We start from the raw sequence: 22,311 nt of genomic DNA on the forward strand, positions 1-22,311 counted from the left end.
ACATTAGAAACTGATGACAACGTGCAACATGTGTGTGAAGTACTAAATTCAGACTGTCAGTAAAGTGTGGGTATGATTGCAGATTGTATTGGCATTGATAAAACGACAGTGCATACCAACAACACTGAAAATTTGGGGATGCAAAAGATCTGCGATAAACTCATCCCAAAGGTCTTGATACACAACCAAGCTCAAGACCAAGAGTCGAGCGTCTGCTAGCAAAGACCTACTGCAACGACATTGTGATGATTCCCCAACCCCTGAACAGTCCTGAATTGGCAACAGCAGACTATTTCCTATTCCCAAAAGTGAAATTCTCCCCCAAAAGACACCATCATGGGACCCAAAATACCATCAAAGAAGCTTGCAGGCATACCCTTAAGACCTTCCACAAACTGCCTACCACCCTTCAAATCATGGAAAAGACACTGGCAAAAGTGCATCGATGCTCAAGGGATGTACTTTAAGAATTTTGAGGCATTGCAGCAATTTCTGAAATAAATCTATTTTTCTGAAACTTTTCCTAATACTTTTTATACGAACCGTGTACGTAAATGTACACAGCATAGAATTGAGCAGTGGTACAGCTATTGTGAGCAAGTAAATTTAAGTTTTTTACTCTGTTAAAATAGAGTGAGGTACTTCAAGGCTTTCTTAATGATATTACTTACTTCCACTGCTCCACAAATGGTTCCCATCCAGATAGAAGGCGGTTGTAGTAATCACTGGAGAAAATGAATGCAGCCATGCCTCCACAGGCTTCTCGCACTGCTAAACTTTGCTCCACGCTATCAAATAATGGAGGTGGACTCAGTCTCTGATGAAGTTCAAGTTGTGCAAGGGAGAGCTCCAAGAGAGGGACGTCTGCATCACGACAGTCATCAATGACGCAAATATTGAGACATCCCATTTTCACCTGTCAAAATATAACAAAGTATTGCATCTATAACAGGAAAGAGTACATGTGACAAACAAATGGTTCCCAAAATTAATTATAAACACAACAAGAGAGTTGCTTTCGATGGACATTATGTGGCCATGTGATTTTTTTAGTAACTGTGGCCTATAGTACCAACACCAATTAAGATATATGAAGAATAGACAGGAGACATTACTATTCAATACTACCACTTGCTTGCTCTGAGAAATCATTTCCCTTCAGAAAAGTCAACATTTTTCCCCAGGATAGTAAACCATTAATAAAAATAACATTCGTTGATTTGAAAACTAAATGTTACATCAGTGAACAGAAATAAATCAGTGACAAATTGCTACCAGAATATAATTCAACAAAATAATTAAACAGCTGAGAAAATTGAAGAAGACTGATATACCTCAATATGATCAAAAGTTAATGTCTTCTCCTCACTGGCCTCATCCCCAACAACACATGAGCAAGGTTCGGATGTTGTCGAAAGAGGGCCCCTGGTGATGAAGCTGGAATGGTGCGAGAAAAATGAAGCAGGCAAGGGTGTAGCATTCTGTGTCAACCACAGTGCTGCCTCTTCCATTTCTCCTTCACACTTCTCCATGGCAATAGCACAGTCGGCAGGAGAAAATCCAAGGGCGGTGAGTTGCCTTATTTGATCTGTAATGGACGGCAAGAAAATAATACGCATTAAACTCACCACAATAAAATAACAATACAATATGAAGTCATTCTGGAAATAATTAGGCTTTAATGACCAAAATCAGATGAGGTGGTAGTCCTGGGGTAAGACATTGGACTACTGACTGGCAAGACCTGGGTTCAATTCCTGGGCACCCTCAGCTTTATACAAGCTGTGTGATTTTTTGTGTACCAGATCTTCCTGGGAAACCATAACTGGCAGAGGAAAAGGAACTGGCCCCCCTAGCCTGATGTATGAATTTCACATGCCGTCGGGCTTAGTGCTGAGTAAACTTTACCATCACCCACCAAACCGACCATTAGGTTGATTACTGCGTTAATGATTTAATGACCAAAATCAAATTACAACAATAGTTATCCCTAAACTGAAATGTTTAACTATTTATAACTCCCCACATTCAGATATCACAACATGATAAACATTTAGAAAAGGAATAAAAGATGTTTGCAATTTCATTGATTTTAAACTGAGATTTTCATTTGCCTGAGGGATTTCTAAGTATTTTTCCAATTACAAAACCTTCTGTATTTTTCGCCCTGCAATTTCATTGACACATCAAACCCCAGGACATAATACAATAAAAATACCATAGTTATGCAGGAAAACTGAGTGGGTCACTTTCATTACACATTGCTCTCACAAAATGACCTAAACCCCTTCATTAAATGCAAAATAGAGCTAACACCAGACAACATCATGGTACATGATTATCGAGATTTTTATGCCAGAATGGTTTGAAAAACAATTGTTGGCAGCCCTGTTCAATTAGATCACTTTATATTGCCTTTAACTATTATATACACACTATATATGTCTCACTGAAGATATCTATATTAGAATAACATTCTATAATGTGGAGTCCATCCCATACCAAGTATATTTTATCCCTGGAGACAGTTAAATGTAGATTTAAAAATTGCGCGATTGAAGTGCTCAACTCTCTTGTCAAATATATTATTTAGAGAACCTTATGTAAAAAATCAACACAGAGTTGTTTTATCCTTTATTTACAGAATAATTTTGTTATTATCTACCTGTGTCCCATGCAATGAGAGACACTAATGGATTCAGCAGGGATATTGACTGTTTCAATATATCTTTTAGTGCCTATTAATGCTTTCAAATACTACGTAAAAAGTAATGTCTCATAAGGCCATAACACTTTTTGACATACCTAATTCATTGTTTCCCAATTCAAGTCCACCTTTCTCTTCTTACTTTGACTTATTATGTGATTTTACTTGTATCAAGTGACTTTTGTAAATGATTTTGCCCATTTAATAAATAAATTATTAATTTAAGGGTGCTATTAGATTTAAACAGAGTATAAGTGTTAGAAAGCTACTTCAGTTCAACTTGATTTTTATCAAAGGTACATTAAAGCAGAGCTAGATAACTGCTTAAGATTATTTTTACTAATATTTGCCCACAGTCCACAGCAGGACGTAAGCACCACCTAATCTAGACTTAAAGCATGGTATATTTATATAAATATTCAGTAGCATTGATTTTCTAACATCCAGTTATATGATGGACAGATCCATCCCCAGCAAGAGGTATTCCCTCCCTTGGAAATGAATTCCCTCCACTTTCATCAAATTTTATTTTTTTCCCTCAAATCTCAATGCCAGTGGCTAATGACCACAGGAAAATTCATTGGCATTAATGTCAAGTTTTTCCTATGGCACTTAAGTAAATCATGAAATGTAACTAATAGCCACACAACTGCACTAAGATGAGTCTTCTAAAACAATGACCTGTAACATTATGGTCCAATCGAGCAACTGAGTAGCATACTTTAACCAAAATTCGAGCAAACATTTTCATTTCTCTCAAAAAGATTTTTTTAAAGGAGATTAAGCGACTAACATAGTGGTAAAAGAGGATTACCAGATAATTTTATTAAACTTTTCAGAGCAAAACAAGAAATAAGAAGTGTACATACTCATGATATTTGCTGGTCGTGAATAAGAATCTGAAACTTGAGATCTTGCACTCAGGGTCTGCTTTGGTATACTGTTTAGCATTCGTGAAAACATCCGTACATCATGGTATGAGAGCCTTACACTCAAATGAGCTATCTGGATCTATGAAAGAAATAAACATAGGACAAAATATAGACTTCATCATTTACCATTCAAACAGGAACAATGAATAGTGAAATGGTCATTAAAATACCAACCTCCAGGACCTTTTCTGAATTCACACCCAAAGATTCTAAAGGAATAGAATCTCCATCAGTTTGACTCTGCTCTTTCATTGAAGGGCAGCATATTGCCTTCCGTGTCACCTCTATATTGATTGTTACTGGATCTATAATCGATAATGCTGTTTCATCCTCCATGCCTCCCAAGACACAAGAGAACACTTCACAGTGGTTCAAATTGCACCATAGTGGACGTTCGACTTCAAGGGGACGATAAGATACAACTGTTGTACTCTGAAAATAAAAAGTTTGAAAATGATAATGCATAACTTGTGCACGTTACTCATATAATTGAACTTTTACTGGAATTACTGCAGTTAAAACTGGGAGAAATATATATCCTAAAGTACATGGAAGGCACAATATGAACACCTTAATATCCAAAATGACCTGGAAAGGATATTCACATGAACTTGAAAAATAACCTTCACCTCAAAGTAACCATGTGATAATATGTTGACATGCTGATTACTTTCCAATCGTTATGAAGAACTACATACATAGAAAAATGGCCATAGAGTAGAACTATGAGAGTAGTTAGAAAGGTTCTTGGTACAACCAATAGATGTCAACGCTAGCGTAATGAGTTTCCCGTGTAGAAATAGGTAATCCTTTGTGATTAAAGAAGTAATGCATCAGTGCCCTGGGAAGAGATGTGGTGCAGACACTTCTCTGTTTTCGTTCCTGAGTAGTGATTAGTTAAGATGGAAAAAATTGAGATTCGACCAGTGTTTAAATACTTCCTAAAGAAAGCTATGAAAGTAAAGGAAATTTAATCTCAACTTTCAGAACACTGGGGGAATCTGCTCCTTCATATACAACTGTTTCCAAGTAGACAAACAAGTTTGAGCTTGGTCTGGATAGCTTAGATGAAGATCCAAATGGTCAAAATGTGCCACTACCCCAGAAATTATTGCAAAAGTGCATAAAATGGTTATGAATGATTGTTGACTGAAAGTGAGAGAAATAGCTGCAGCTGTAGGGGTGTCATCTGAACAGGCATTTCACATTTCAACATGGCCTATCTAACCTTCAACAGTTCTGGCAATCACTTAATACACGATAATGCAAAAAATGCTGTTGCATTATTTACAATATATGTGTTTTAGTGGTATCATTGCCACTTCAGCATCCCAAGCTCAACCTACCTTATATTGCCTAGTATCACTGACTTAGAACATTAATTTTGAGGGTGTCTAGTACTAAATCAGGTCAATCTCTCACCCATTACCTTGATCTTATTACTGATCATTGATTACTGTTTAAGCAATTCTTAGAGCAGATGCATTAAAAGTATGTTGCACCAAATGTAATGCCTCCACAAGGAGCAAACATTAAACAGAACTAGGGTAATACAATCTTTAAAATAAGAAAATCAATAGCATTTTCCCAATGATGTTTGCATTAAGAGGCTTATCTGTAGGAGTATGGATACCATCAGAATAAAATCTTTTTTAATTAATAAAATAAATAATAAAATGTTTATTTACCTTAAACTGATGCCACTATCATTATATTCAATTCCCATTTTCAATTTAATATTTAATTATAAAGGAGAGGCCCAGAACTTTTCCCTTTCCTTTAATTATCATAGCATTATGCACTTCCATCCTATCTATGTTTATGATTGCAGTTTACCCACCCATTTTCCTCCCACGTTGCCTTAACTTCCTGACATATCTTTTGCTATCACTTTCCCAGTTTTATCAGCAACGATCTATATACTCAACATCCAAATTAATTAATAACATCATGAATTAATTAACAAGATCCCAATCATTGGAAAATCTTGATAAAAGTCACATGGATATGCTAAGGCATGAAGCTCAGTTGAGATATGGCTTTGTAAGAAACAGCAAGTCATGCGATGTGAAACAAATTAGAGCTGTAGGGTCTGGTCCATACCTTCCTAAATAATCAATAATTTCTGTTCCCTGAACTCCCTCTAGCGGACCAGAACTTCTCAAGGGTTTACAAATTATTGTTAATACTTGATTTTACAACCAAACAAAAGGTTATTATTTTTTTATTTCATCTATCAGGCCTGCTTTTCTGCAAATAAGTCTCTTGCAATTTAAGTTTTAAAATTTAACTCATAATTGTCATTTCTTTCAATGATCAGTACATAACCACAATTCAACTTTCCAATTACTCTAATGTTATTTTTTCACTGATTTTACTTTTTACAAAGTGTTTGTAAAACAGATACTACATATCAAAGGAGATGGCAAAAGATGATTCTGAAGAGGCCAGGTAATAATATGAAAGGAGTGACTTAATGTCATACATCTACACCAGAACAGCTAATGCTGTTCAATAATTCAAGATAGTAAGGAGTTAGTCAACAAATGATAAATACAAAGGAGGTTAAATTACGAGAAAATAACACACTCAAATCAAGAGTTGCAGTGAGAGGTAATTTTTAACCAACCTTCAAAATAACAGCATTAGTATCCCACAGAGATGTATCTTCCACAAACACAACTTCTGACTCAGTAATATTAAGGTTGAGCTCAAATGGTGACTGACTTGAGTCATCATCTTCTGTTTTAATTTCCTTAGCTTGGTATGGCCTTCTGATACCAAAGTTGCTCACTTCTGCATCACATAACGTGAGAGAGCTGATGGCTAATTCATTTCCATCTTCAGGCAATAAAGTGATATTATTGACTGTTTCTTGAAATGCAAACCCTGAGGAATAAAAATATTTATACATCTTTCACTTAAAGTGGATCTATCTTTGATCATAATGAGTTAGGGAATCTAAGTGTCCACAGAAAACTACTTACCAACAGGACAATCTGCATTCTGGACTATAAAATCTCTAACTTCCTCCCACCAGTCCAAGATTGCCATTAGGCGCATGTTGTTTAAGAGTATGGTAAATTTCGAAGAGTCTTTTCTTTTCCTGCAAGTTGAACATTTAAATCACTTGAGAGTCATTTTCAGAACCAATTAAATACAATAAACATGAGGAAAACACGAAGTAAATACTAATTATTTGATGTGATGATCTAAACAGTGCACTTTATGGTTTCAGGCTTCACTTTGTGGAATTGTGTGATATCCATGTTAAAATATTTTATACTTTTCCACCGACTTTATTTGAAAATACAAATAACTGTGTACCATAACTGTGTACCTTAGAATCTGTGGATCAGTACAAAATCTTTCAATATGAATTTATGCAGCAGTTCATAAATTTAGTCCTTACAAATCTAGAACTGCGGAATATAAAGCACTCCTTGAGTAGTTTTTTCTTATATTTTACACCATAGGTAATCAATCAAAATATTTTTGCTTGTATTCATCACTCAGTTTCCAGCATAAGAAATTGAAACTCATTAATGTCATCAGTTTTAAAAAGCAGATTAGGATCAACATTTAGACTGCAAATTCAATATACATATTTATATGCACATCTGACAACTGACTGAAGGGCCTGGGTTCAATTCCTGGGCAAGCCTCTCTGGGCACCTGCATCTCCACCCAAGCAAGGTGAATTTTTGGGTACCGGATCTTCCTGGGAAACCATAACCAGTACAGGAAAAGGAACTGGCCCCCTTACCCTGATTTGTGAATTTCACACACCATCAGGTTTAGTACTGGGTGAACTCTACCATCACCTACCAAACAGACTTTCGGGTTGATTACTGTGCACTTGATGATATGATTTTATCCAACCAACATCACAATCAAAGCACAAACATGATGCCAACTAATAACCAACTAGTTCTTTTTGATTAATATGAAACATGCTGACACCATGAATATTTACCTACATATTTTCCAGCAAAACATTTCATTTTTGGCAAAAAAATTTTAAAATAAGCATTATTTCCTTATTTCAAGAGATATAAACTAAAAAACAGCAGTATGAAGTAAACTAAAAAATGCAATCAAATATCACAATTACAAATTGTAAATTTCATTCGCCTTGACCAAGATTCAAACCCAGATCCCTTGATATAAGGCCGAGTGCTTTAGCCAATTCAGTTGCAGAGGCATCCTCTTACCCCTGAAATTTTAAGGGCTCTAAAAGAACAAGATGCTATGGCAAAATACAATAATACAGGTTCATAGTCATACCTGTTGTGCCAAGGTCCATGAGATTAAGTCAATATTTTGAAAAAGGTATTTCCCTATGACAAATTCAAAGAACAGCAGGAGATGCCGCGGAAGTAATTTACCACATATACTATAACTAAGAATACTTGTGACATTTTATGCACAGTATTTCATCATAAAATCTTGTTCCTTTTTGCCACTTTAATTTCACAGTCTAAGAAGATGCCTCAGTACCTTAATTGGCTCCGCCAGATATCAAGGGATCCAGGTTCAAATCTTGGTCAAGGCAAACGATTTTTACATTATGAAATTTTGTATTATAATTGCCATTAGTGGATGACTGAATTAAAGCTACTATTATGGCATCCCCCAAAGTCCTTTGAATTAAAAAAAAAATTCATTTTCATGGGGATTAATCCAATGTTTATAAGACATTGCAATCCCCTGAATAAAAACTTTTCGTTGTCCTTGCACTTAAATAGGAAAGATTTCCTGACCATATAAATGTTCATTCTATATTGAACACATTCTCCAAAGCTAAACCTTTTTAAATTTAGTTTGTGCTCCGACAAGAGTGAATGAATTATAAACTCTTACTATTATGTTCAAATCTAATATGTAAATGTAGATATTAGACTACAATATTATGAGAAGAATTTCCACCAGAAGAAAAAATTACACACAGCTATCCTAAGAAAACCTTTCTTTGATCATTGCTATTTGGCAAAGAATTGTCCATTACGTATCACAAACATTTGAGATTAAGTGTTGTATACTAAAATTGAATACCTGTGATGGACTTCTGCTTGCACTTGATTCTTCAAAGAAGCACTTTTGATAGGCTGAAGGATATTTGAGAAAACATTTGACCTCCTATTTGCTGGCTCGTCTGTGGAAAAATAAATCATTTAAAATTCATCATTCACACTACATTAAGAATTAAAATAGGTGACAACAGCTAGTAAGCATTTCATGCATGACTTGAGTAGATATATGTTTAACTGAATATTTCATTTCAGCTTCTTGTGTAAGTATATTTACCTTCATAGCGAGAGTCTGTGATGAGAATTTCTTGTGATACGAGGTCAATGTCTCTTGAGCCATCATTAAATATTTCTAAGAGCAACCTAGACTTGATGAAATCAACACAAGCCAATGAAGTTTTGTCAGTGCTTTCTATAAAAACCCCTTCAATATTTGACCCATGAGAGTGCTTTAATTTGATAGACACATTCACAAGGTCAAGAGAAATGGAAAGAAAAGTCCATGATTTCTCTTCTTCCTGGGCATAGTCAACACCATCAGTCCACAACACCTCTTGCGGAATCTCCATAGGCATTGGAACATCATCTGATTCCACAAAATGGTATGAGAAGAATCCCCGTATAAGCTTGTATTGAGATAAATCAATATCACCATGCAGTGCAGAGAGTATACCATGTATACTGACATCAGGAACTGGAAAGAGATTATTATGGACCCAAAAAGTAAGCAAAGATTTGGATCTTTCGGAGAAATTCATTTATGCAACTGTAATCCTGATTTATTTCTAGTTTTGTACTGCCATATTTTTGCACACACATGTAAACAAAATAAATAAAGCAAATGTAAATCAAAAACTATAATAGAAACTAGCAATCTTGCTTCAAAATCTCTTGAACTTTACCTTGACAACACTTAATGAAAGAGAAATGCACCTGATTTTGATGATGACATTTTTAACCATCAAAAAAGGTTATCATCATTAAAATAGGAGCAGTGGAATCATGACTGTACTTCTGAAAAACAAGACACCATCTTCAATGTAACTTACCATGGTGACTGATGTTGGTGTCTAAATTTCGCTTCACTTTAAGCTGAAGCTTACACTTCTCTGTTAGAAGAGGTGGTCCATTTTTCATTACCAAATAACTCCCCATGGGTAAGCTACTCTGTGACGGTAAGGACTGAGATTGCGAGGCTCCAGAGTCTTTGCTGCCCGAGAACTTCCTTCCTTCATTATTATCTCTTCTTTCTCCAGCATACAAGTCCATATTTACCAAATCCACACTAATCACATCGATCAAACAGCTGGGCCACAGGTCAACACCTTCAAAATTCATACAGATCATAAAATCAAATAAGTAAGGTAATTCCTTCAGGTTGCCCAATCGATCAACATTACATTGCATTAAGTGAATAAATTAAAACTAAATGTACACTTGACATGAGATGGAATTTGAGAAATGCTACCATGGTGAAAATCTACTTTTATCATTGAATAAGAAGCATAAAGCTAACAGTTTTCAAATGAAGTATAAAGTAACATATAGGACAATTCCCTGTATTTTGCAATGAGAAGCAATAAAAAGGAAATCATTCATCATAGATGAGGACTACAGTAATCAAGTATCCATTTGATAGTTTGGTGGCACCCCTGGGAAGCAGCAACAGTTTTAAACACCACTAGAAACTACATGGGTAGTTGCAGCAGAAATATATTCTGATTTTATAGGGGAACATCTAAAAAAGTACTTATATATTTTACTAGATCCATTACCCTCATGTTTTTTTTTGGAAATGTAATTGTGATCATGAAATGCCTAAACATAAGCTTTCTGTTTCAAGCATTTATGAACAACATTTTTGGGTACAGGGTGGCCAGTGATTATTCATGTAGGTTTTGGTTCCAGGTTTTTAAGGATAAAAACATGTTGTGCAACAATTTTTACTACTTGATTTCTTCTATGTATTCCAACAAACTCTGCTAACTCCAAATGCATAAATGATTCAACATTTTCCCCTGCAGTATAGGCAGTGTTAATTTGATAATTAACAAATAATAGAGTTTTAAAAATATGATGGTTCACCTGAAAAAAAATCCCACTGATGGCTACATGACAACTTTGCTTAGCGAAGTTTTGGAGTTCTAAGGAGGGAGTTTTCAGCATTTTTTTAAACATTGAAATGAATGTTAACTGTGTCACAACTATTTGTTTTTTTAAGGATATCATTCGATACATACATGACTATCAATGCAAACCCATTATAGCTTTGAATAGGAATTCACCATAACCCTCCAGAAAGTAAAATTTCCAAAATCTTTAACCATTACAAACAAAATGATGCAGACATTTGAAAAGTTTTGACTTAATAGGGAAATATTACGTATTGACATCATAACACACAAGCAAATTGTTGCTTGTTCATAGGATTAAAGAAAAATTAACTTCTATTATTAGGAATTGTATGATGCCTTCTGTATCATATGGAGTATCATTATTTACTGGGGTTTTTTAACTCAAAGATGCACGAAATGATTATTACTTAGCTGCATTGCTACATGATCAAAAATAAATTTCATTAGTCTTAATGGCTCATGAGAAAAAAAAATTTGCAATTTTCCACAGATTTAAATTAACATACTTTGCGCTTTTCCACAGATTAAATCAGTGGAAAAGTGCAAATTTTGTTTTCTCATGATGACGAACTTCCACTGCATCTCGCCTGAATCTGTTGAATATATTCTTAATGGTTTATTAATGAGGAAAACAATAATAGTCCAGGCAAAAATGTATGCCATCAGAATCTGGCATTTCTGGTTCATGTTTATTCAGTAACAATTTCACAGGTTGTGATGGCATCCATTCAGGCAAATTTTGAAGTTCATTTCTGATGTGTAGCATGTAATGCACACTCAACAGAGGGATGCCAAGTGAAATGCACTGCTCATTGAGAAAACTGGAACTGGGATGTTAATCATATCTGATGAGTTACAAAAGCAATTGTTTGGCTCATGCCTTGAATATAATTTCCTGTTTTACCTCAGAGAACCCTGATCTGCACAGAATTTACACACAGTTAAAATTACTCCAGGTCAATTATTTGCACATTTAAAGTCTCATAATTAAGCAGAAGAATCATAAGGAAAGTCAATACACTTGCAATATTGTCAATCATTAAATTAATGAAATTTCATTGACTTAACTTCAACAACAAGTCTGGTAGCAGGTTTTTAAATGATTTATTTTAAATAAGATTACAAGTTTGGCCCAGACTAGTCTAATATATGCTATGCATCAGCATTTGACCTGAGAATCAAACAAAGATTATCATCACTATTGTTATCTACTTCCTTCCTTTCAAAAGGAGATAATCAACAAAGAGTATGACAGTAAAGAATGGTTTCTTCTGTCTATAAAAGAGATCAATGAACTCTGAGGTGACCTTTCATAGGACCCAGTTGTCTGAGCCCCTAATTCTCTACACCATGATCCTCTCAATTCCGACATAGCTAAAAAAATCAGGTTCCCCAACCTCCTAAATTCCCAAGCTTTCAGGGTAGAAACTTATGGAAATATTACTATAATGACAGAACATATAGACAAGAGATAAGTTTTCACACTTTTGGGAACTGAGAAAATGATACAGTTTTGTTTACATCCTTGAGGTGTAAGTCATACTCATGGTAAATAAAATTGAGTACAAAAAGTGATTCCATCGAGCATATCCTAAAATAAATTGCAAGTACCATTTGGCTTGTCCATACTGCTGGACCTTGATTTCCCGGCAGGCAAGTTCTCACATGGTGTAAGAGCCTCACTTTCTACAGAGGTTTGCCTTAGGAATGGTGGCTCTACTCCTTCTGAGAATTGGAATAGGTTGCTCACAGTGAGTTTTCCAAGCTCAACTACTAGGAGATCTCTGGAGCAAGATGATATGGGAAGCAAAATAATAGGACAGCCAGCATGGATATCCAAAAGCACTCGGGATTCTCTGGATGCCTTTTTATCTGCCACTTCTGTTGAAGCCTACAGGTAGAGATTAATAATAAAAAGTCATGAAGAGTCAAGTCATGCAAACAGGAGCTATTAAGATACAACTCTTATAGGATGAGCATATTAAAGTTTCACAAGAAAAAAAGGAATCTATGTAATGTTAAAAATATTATAAAATATGTTCAGCAACTGGAACGTTTACTGTGCTAAAGAATGGTTCCAAAGCACACTATAAATTACACCATTACTCTTTATTACTTCATTACCTCAACATTTCAGTTTATCCTCTTGATTTATCTCGACGAGTTCGTTCACATGGTGAAATAACAAATTAAAAGGTCTAATATTTTCTTAATTGTTCATTTAAAGTTGATTACAGTGAAATCCAGAGAGCATATATCATGCAGCCAGAGAAATTTATTTAATATATCAAAGATTTACTACAATGGGACTAGTCATAAATTGACACTTTTTTTATTGAGATCAAACTTTGAGCTTTGAAATAATAATACATAGTCTGAATTTCTTTGGAGGTATACATGTTTGTAAATGTATTTACAAAGCCTCATAAAAAATTAGACTTGCCAGGCCACCACCATGGGTGAGGTTAAAGGAGGATTTGCAACCCCTTTGGATATTCAAGAGTTAGACACAATTTGCTAAGAACTGATGGAAGTAATACATTTTTTTAAGAAATTTTCATTAATATGTAATCCATACTTATTTTACAGAATTTCTTAACATATACAAGGGTTCCCAGAATCACCACCAGACATCAGCACTAGCGCAATGAGTTTCCCGCAAAGTAATAGGTAATCCTTTATGAGTAAATATATAACACGTCAGTACTCTGGGAAGAGATCTGTGGCATGGATGGCGCCCTGTTGTTGCTCCTGCGTAGTAATTTGTGAAAATGGAACAAATTTGAGATTTGAGCAGTGATTTAATTCTCCATAAGGAGAGGTATGAAAGCAACGGAAATCCATGGGGACTTTCAGAACACTATGGGGGACTCTGCTCCTTCATATTTAATTATTGCCAAATGAAAAACGAGTTAAAGCTTGGTTAGGACAGCTAAAATGATGATCCATGTAGTAGTCAGCCAAAATATGCCACTACCCCAGAAATTACTGCAACGGTGCATCAAATGGTCGTGGAGGACCGTTAACTGAAAGTACAAGAACTAGCTGAAGCTGTAGGGATGTCATCTGAATGGGCTTATCACAATTAAACAGTGGAATTGGATAAGAAAAAATCATCTGCTAAATGGGACTCCTGATGCAGGATCACAAAAGTATCAGAATAGCATTTCCAAATAATGTTTTAAGAGCAACCAAAAAGATTTTCTTAGCCAGTTTGTGACCACAGATGAAACTTGGGTCCACTACTACACCCCAGAGACAAAACAGCAGTCGAGACAGAGGAAACATGTTGATTCACCACCACCAAAGAAAGCAAAGACACTACTGTCAGCCAGAAAGGTGATGGTTTCAGTTTTCTGGGATGTGAAAGTAACTCTGCAGATAGATTATCTTCCCACAAGTTCAACAATTACTGGACCAACTACACTAACCTCCAGGACCAAATTAAGCAAAAGTTAAACGAAAAAAGGCCAAGTTTGGCAAGGAAGAAAGTAATCTTTCATCAAGACAATACACGCCCACACAAGTGCAATTGCCATGGCCAAAAAGCATGAACTAAGATACAAATGGTTGCCACACCCGCCTTATTTGCCCGATTTGGTTCCATCAGATTTCCATCTCTTTCCCAAGCTCAAAATTTTCCTTGGTCGATGGAAATTCTTTTCAAACAAAGAACTAACAGCCAAAGTAGATGGGTATTTTGCAGGCCTGAAGGAATCTAATTCTCGAGATAGATCAAGATATTGGAACATTGCTGGACCAAGTGCATTAGTGTACAGGGAGACTACAATGAAGTATAAAAAAGTTTCACTGAGGTAAATCATTTATTTCTATTCTATTTTGAGAGCTAGTCAAATTACCCTCGTAGAAATGAATATGGGAATTTGAGGATGCAAGATAACTGTTGAAGAAAGGCAGCAAATAGTATTCCCAATCCTCACTATCAAACTCTGTTGGCTACATGCACATGCTGTTTGGTATTTTAATCACATAATAAAACTGTCAGGTGCCTTCTCAAAAACATTTAAATGAACGATATATAGTCAATATTTTCCTGAGTTTTCTCTTTAACATTTTTGAGAACAGTGAAAACCACCAGAAATTATACAGATACCCAGTTTTCTCTCACTCAGCAGCTAGTTGAGGCTTGCAACACTAAACCTGCTATCACAACAATGAAAACACTGAATTTACTGAGTTTTACATTTGAATTTTTAGGGGAGGCGACCGACAGCTAAGGTCATTTGCACCATAGGGGATGGACAGGAAAGGATTAAGGGTGGAGAGAAACCCAGCGTCGGCATTAGCCTACTCTTTACAAAAGACGCCAAGGGGTACGCAGCTTAACGTCCCATCAGACGGACGGCGTACTTACTCAAAGTGCCCTCCACAAAGCACCTCAAGTAGGGATCGAGATACCTCTGAAAACTATTCAACACCAGGGTGAGGGTGCGGGTTCAAATCAGGGTGAGGGTGCGGGTTGCTCTCCTTTCACTTATTTTTCTGTCTGTGTATTTAAGCCTTTGTTCTTGTGTTCAAATGAATTAACTGCTCTGCAAGTGAAAGCAAAAATTTCAGCAGGCAGTTTCTTTGGGCAAATAATGCTTGTTTAGGAGCAGAGGGTGCTGTAATCTGTTGTCAGTATAATGTTCCAAGAAACTGCAGGAGATGTCGCAACAGTACCTTTTAACGGAGTCATTTGCTAACATGCATTTCAATGCAACAATTTCAGAGGATAAAAATCATTTGCCTTGACGGGAATTAATAGTATGATATTCACTTATTGACGAGAGGTCCAGGGTTCAAATCAGGGTTGCCTCTTAACACTCTTATCTACACTCAAAACTGTGATTTTTCAATTCACAGATCTTCCTGGGAAATTGCATGTAGCACAGTGAAAGGAACTGACCCTGTTAGCATGACATGTGAATTTTGCATGGCACATAGGGCTAAGTCTATACAGAGCTCTCCCCTCAACTCTCAAACTAACTTTCAGGTCGATTAATGCGATCCGTTTAAGGATACATTTGTCTGCTTCCTCTAACTCTACCAATGTAACCATGACGGTGCTTGCCCTCACAAGCAATGAAATTTCTCATAGCACACCATCTAACTAGACCTGGCTGATAGGACAGGTGAATAGCATTGAGTGGGGATGTCTCAGGGACCAGAAGAGAACTGGGCAACTGAGCAAGCAGTAATAGCTCAGACAATATCCCAAAAACTTTTGAAAGCATTATAATGTAGCCATAAAACACTTTAGACTTAATTATTCAATTAAACAGCATGCTGAATTTCTATGTACTTCTAAGATCCATTCAGTTATAGAACACACTTGCAGGAAGTAAAGAAAACTTAAGAGTAAGCAAAGACCTTTGATTTTTGAAGTAATTTGAAAATTACTGTAAAATGCTTCTGATATGGCCGATTTGAAAGTGAGATGAACAATCAACATATAAATATATTAGAACCTTTTACCTGAGCTTGTCATTCAACATTAAAATCCTTCAGTACACAAACATTTCATTAATTCATTCATTCAAATTCTGATCTAATTTTAATCAACAATTAAAGGAGTCAAGTGTTATGCAACAAGGTTTTGATAAAACCAATATGAACATTACCCTTTCTTGCCAAAATGGATGCAATTATGTTAATTCTGGAAAAATATTCAATAAAGCACCCCTATTTGACAAAACTATCTAATATTAAGAGTACTGAAATTGCTACCGCATATTGCTGCCATTGGTATATCTAACAGATTAATTTCTGCTTTGGATAACTGAAATGGCTCATCAGAAAATGCTTCAACAATCTACAAATGATACAAAAAATTATATATACTACTGATCAAATATTATGCTATTTCTTCTTAAATGTACATGAGAAACCAAATAATTAGGTCCACACTGCAATACTTCAATCAGCAAAGTCCTATCACAGGATTTTCTAGCAAGTTCTTTTTCTAATTTAGAAGCATAATTACCCAAAAACTACCTGAGTATTGTTTTCTTTTTTTCTATGTTTATATCACATTTTAAAAGGCAGATTCAAGAACTGTTTTGCATCTTCATAACTGCTGGCCAATGTACACATATTTAATCTAACCAAACAGATAATGGCATATGGTTGGTAAATTGCAAATTTGGAAAAAGGGGAGGTATTTGATAATTTGGCTGTCCACACAATGTCAATAATATAATGAAGTTTGTCATTAAAATTGTTTTGCTTTTATATTTGTAACTGTTCAATGCAATTCAGATTAGTATGAGATTTATATATTTTTTTTAAATTAGCAATAAATAAACTACTATTTCATGGCAGAGGCATGATAGTTAGGAAGAAAATATATTAATTATAATTCAAAGAAATTATTCAGAAGCAATCATTACTAGTACACATCAATACTAGCATAAACAGCATTGGACTAACTTTAATAGGTGCATTCAGCAGAACGTTTAAAAGCAAACAACATCATTAATCAGGACTAGCTTTTTTAATCAGAGATGACAAACCTGCCAAATTAGAATTTCTGGTCTGAATGAGTTATTCTCTTCTTCTATGAAATATTCAAATTTTAAATCTTCCTGATCAAGGTAAGAAAACAATCTGTCAATAAAACCCAGTGCTTTGCATTCATAACATAATAACATCAAAATAACATTTTAATTTTAGCACCGATTAATTACAAACCTTGGCAGATCGAAATCCATGGACAATCCCACGTAGTTGGGAAAAATGGCGAAGGAAGGCAAATATCTCTGTGACAAAGCGTTGTGTGTGAACATAGTGCACAGATGACATCTGAAGCTGGACTTTGGCATCATACTCACGGGTTAGATCAGGATCTGGTGTTCCATAACTACAAAAAGAATGAGGAAGGTCTGCATCACTTATTATCCAATGCTTAATTACTGAAAAAGCAGACTGTAAAGCATATCAGCAACTACAGTAAAGGTGCTCCCACTCCAAAAGATTTATTGTTGCAGATGGATAGAGTAGTTGACGAATAATGACCTAATAAAACATGCATAGAAATGAATATATATGGCTATGTTAAGTACAGATGTAAATATTGGAGTAGCAGAGAGTCTTTCTGGCATCAGCAATGATAATAATTTATTGACCTATCAGCACACATTATGTGGAATAGATCTGAACGAAATTTAAACTAATATACAGCGGGAAAACAAGTATGCCAAGTAAGAAAGGTAATTATATAGACAGTCAGTATATAGCTTTAGTTGCAATATTTTAGGAATTAGATGTCTTAATTATTATCCACTTGACAATGGAAAACTTCACAACTCAAATAAAATTCAAATGTCCAACTGAAAACTGAGAGAAGAAAAAGACACAATATATAACACAATAAGAAACACTCTAGAAATAAGTTCAAAATAAACAAACTTAGATTTCCAGTTCTGAATTTAGCCAGGAAAATCTCAATTTGTTTTATATGCCCATTAAGATACAATGCAAACTGAATAGACAAGTATACAATTAATTTATTTCCTAATATTTAGGAAGGAAGCATTTGCTCACATTAATATTTTGTAAAAATAAATAAAAATGAATGAAACCTTCGCAAATTATGTTTTCCAATAAAATATTGGCAATTCCTAGAAAATATTGGCATATTTTCTGGGATGGGATATGGCAAATTTTTTCTTCCTCTACTACCCTCTCTCTTCAATTTAAGTTGGCCATGCAGACATGCACAGAATGGAACCCTAGTCTTACTTAAGACAATACCTATTCTTTATTCCTCAGGGCATTCTCAAAATCAGTTCATCATTGTTACATTTGTCCAAATCAGTATTATGGCACTCACATTTGAGAGTAAAATATATTTTCCTCCACCGTGGTTTTTCTAAGGAAGTATGTATGTATGTAGCAAAAGGTACAACTATTGCATTGATTTCATAAGGGAGCAAGTTTTTCACAAAATAAACAAATATTCTGTAAAATATCACTGTTATCAATATACTAAAATGATTGTTTAACAATAAATTAAAATTATGTATGTATTCATACAAATTTAATTATAGTGGAACCTCATAATATGGGCATAATCCATTCTGCGATCTTTCTCATTAAGCTAAATACTCGTTAAGTAAGACAACTTTTTGCACATAAATTAATGTAAAATACGATAATGAATTCCATCCTGAAAAAATAAATTATGCAAAAGGTTTAATCAAAGAAAATCAAAAAAACATTGTTTAGGATTGTGGATCATGTTCATCTTTTCTTCTATCGCAGAATAAAGCAACTGGGAATGCAAACTTGATTTGTGAAATCAAAAAAAAAGAATGTAAATAAACTTAATTATTATGTACCTAATTCATTTTTACAATGAAGCTCTCTAGAGACATGAAATTTCAAAAATTTGGTACAAATCAGACTCAGAGTGATCGTCAAATAAATTCATGGGATGCATTGCCACTGTTTTATTAGGGCAATGCCTCGTATGCATGGTATTATACTAAAGTTTCCTGTCACCTCCACCCCTGACTTAGTCTACTGTTTTGGAATTTTTGCAGGCTCGTAGAGTTTCTGAATGGTAACGAGCATGGATTTTATTATCAGATCTTTGCTCGCATTTGTGCTACATAGCAGCATGAGACAGTCTTTCATTGCCTTGGTCAGGCAGTGCATTCTCTTCTACTGTTATATGCCCAGAAATAGATGCACTTAGGCATTTTCTTCCTGGAGAGAACCATCTTGTTACAATTAAAAACATGTGGCAGGTAACCCTCAGAATCCAAGAGCTTTTTGAAGTCACCGATAAAGTTCTCTGCTGCCTTTGACTAAGAGCTTGCTGCTTCACCATGCCTCACAATGCTGTAGATGACAGTTCTTCTCGCAAACTTTTCAAACCACGCACGGCTCCACTTAAATACTTGTTCAGCTGTTGATGATCCCGACATCTTATTAATAAGGTTGGCAAAAATCACTTTCCCTTCTCACAAATTACATTCTCATTAATGGTGTGCATTACAATTGCTTTTCTTTTCAAAATTGTTGAGAACACGTAATCGTTGCATTGATATTCTTGTCACTTTATTTGAAGTATCTACCTCCTTAGTCTTGTTCGTGTTCCTGAAGAAAAGGCTGATCATTGATGTCGACCGATTGTTGATGTGTGCAATAGATCAGTCACACTCACACCTTATTCCCAATTTTCTATGATTTTACTTTTGATTTCCGTTATTTTTATTCTCTTATGGCTTTCTTCTAATGGATTTTCCTTCAGAGCCATTTGTAAAACTATGCACAAAATATTATTAAACTTTGTACAAAAAATCACTTATAATATGTTTGAGCACAAGTTTGAAAAAATGTGTCATCTCTTGCGACACCAAGATGCTGGCAGAACGAGCGCTAGAGACAAACTTAGATAGCAGGCTTCAATGAATCCGGGAATTCCCTTCTTGTCACTCATTATGTGAAAATTTGCTCTTTAAATGACCCATTTTCAGGGCCAATATTTTTGCTCATTATATGAATTACTCGCTGCGCAAGTGAGGTTCCACAGTAATTCATCACTACCATATTTAGCTAATTAGTTACATTCTTTAGTTACAACTTCAAAATTTTGAAGAATATTTATAAAAATATACACTTGCTCACATAATTTTGATTTCATCCCATCTACGCTACATATTTGTGACAAAGGTACTAAACTGGATATTTTTTAGAGCTTGAACTTTTCTGCACCTATCCCTTCACTGTGCCTTATGTTTTGCTATATCCTGTGCTATTTTTTGTCAATGATATTCTTATTCACATGAAGAATTACACACCCTCACCCCTTATCCTTCCCAACCCATAAATAAGCATCACATAGCCCTCCTTGTCTGCTTATGATCTGCTGATGATGACACGAATGAGATTAATTTAAAAAATGGAATACATATAGCTAAGTTTGCTACATAATTATTTTATGTCGTCATTCTCCAAAATGCCCATTCCTATCATTAATATGTAAGCACAGACAATTTCATACATCCTATCAGAATATTTCAAGGATGGTTTGAAATTTTGTGTCACCAACCATGAAAAATCTCTAAAATGCCACAAAAACAATGTAAAGAGAAGAAACAAAACTTTTTGCCTTCAAAACACAGTCTTACAAATAGGATTGAAGAACTTCAACTAAAAAAGTAAATTTAATAAAAAATTGTTTGTACATAAGTCTGGGCATAATTATAAACAACTCTAATTTTAGACACTTAAGCAGCTACCAAATTCACCTGAAAATTTGGAAATCCAGGGCTTCTTGTCCAGATGTATGAAACCTCTCCCGGTAGAGTGCCCCACCCTCAGGTGTAAGGTCACTCAAAGACATGCTTCCCAGCTTACCACTGATTGAACGATCTCCAAGGGCACTGGTGCACGTCTGGGCACTCACATGTGATATGTTCGCACAAGCCACTTCTCTATTGCCATGCACCAGGGTCAATGTCAATGAGCACACCTCCACATCCAGTTCAGATGTCCCTGTATCACTCGTATTCTTAACCATTTCACTAGATGATGGAACACTTAGAGGAGTTGGTTTGCCATCATTGCCTGTTGAATTCCAACACATGAAATATCAAGATTTGGAAAATATTGAACTTAAATACGATGGTAATAAAGAACTTTTTAGAGAAATTGGCAATTACAAGTGAAATTGTACTTCAGGACCAGCTTTCAAAAATTTGTTACCTATAATATACTTTTTAATTTTAATAAATACCCTTGTCTAAATATATGGTCTTTAAAAGAGTTAAAATAAACTATAGCCCCATTTCAAACATTCACATTCTATCATCATGAATCATTTCATTTCAAGCTATAGGCACTGGCAGAGAACTTCCTGAATTATTTAAAAGCATAAAACTTTCCTAAACTGGCTTAATGCTTTACTGTAGCAATGAAAACGTAAAACAAATATACATATGGCCGTGAAACAGTGGAAAACACAAAATAGCCAAGACTGATTGGCACTGGGCTTGTTTTAGGGGGTAGTAAAAAAAAGGTGACAAGTTGATAGGAAAATTGAAACTCACACACTTGATCACTCGGATGTGTTTAGAAACAGTGAAGATTTTTTCTCTGAAGAGGCCTGCTTGGCAGACAAAACACCTGGTGTCAGGTATACTCTGGGCACTAACCAACTCCCACTACCTACTTATAGTATGACTGGCAGGTCCCTGGCATAGGAGAAATCCTTGCAAACCCTATGCACACAAGTAAGTGTGATTCACAAAGGCCACCATTTCCAAACACACCCACGTGATAGAGAGACTGTGAGCATGAACTTCTGTCCATTCTTTTTTATTTTTTCATTCCTGTGTGAGACTGACTGGTTCCTAGCATAAGAGAAATCCTTGCAAACCCTGAGTGTGCGTGTGAATGCAATTCATGACAATCACTGTTATTCCTTAACACACCTGAGTGATCAAGTGATTGTTAGTCTGTTTCCTTTTATTGATTTTTGAATTGCTTGTGTCTGA

At 35.2% G+C, this 22,311-nt stretch overlaps 1 protein-coding gene across 1 annotated transcript in view; it reads right to left on the reverse strand.

The window, feature by feature from the left end:
• The window catches only part of LOC139691843 (intermembrane lipid transfer protein VPS13D-like), a 93,740-nt gene that overhangs the window by 34,267 nt on the left and 37,162 nt on the right, over window positions 1–22,311 (reverse strand). The window contains exons 23-34 of the mRNA XM_071589748.1: window positions 21,064–21,382; window positions 17,498–17,666; window positions 12,416–12,695; window positions 9,719–9,994; window positions 8,947–9,363; window positions 8,695–8,794; window positions 6,627–6,745; window positions 6,269–6,528; window positions 3,814–4,071; window positions 3,577–3,718; window positions 1,335–1,588; window positions 672–916 (exon numbers count right to left, since the gene is read on the reverse strand). Coding sequence (XP_071445849.1) covers window positions 672–916; window positions 1,335–1,588; window positions 3,577–3,718; window positions 3,814–4,071; window positions 6,269–6,528; window positions 6,627–6,745; window positions 8,695–8,794; window positions 8,947–9,363; window positions 9,719–9,994; window positions 12,416–12,695; window positions 17,498–17,666; window positions 21,064–21,382 — 2,839 coding nt within the window. The remainder of the gene's footprint in view (window positions 1–671; window positions 917–1,334; window positions 1,589–3,576; window positions 3,719–3,813; window positions 4,072–6,268; window positions 6,529–6,626; window positions 6,746–8,694; window positions 8,795–8,946; window positions 9,364–9,718; window positions 9,995–12,415; window positions 12,696–17,497; window positions 17,667–21,063; window positions 21,383–22,311) is intronic.

This window comes from Hetaerina americana, unplaced genomic scaffold, assembly GCF_022747635.1.
Source record: "Hetaerina americana unplaced genomic scaffold, ioHetAmer1.1.p SCAF_4, whole genome shotgun sequence".
Classification (NCBI taxonomy): domain Eukaryota; kingdom Metazoa; phylum Arthropoda; class Insecta; order Odonata; family Calopterygidae; genus Hetaerina; species Hetaerina americana.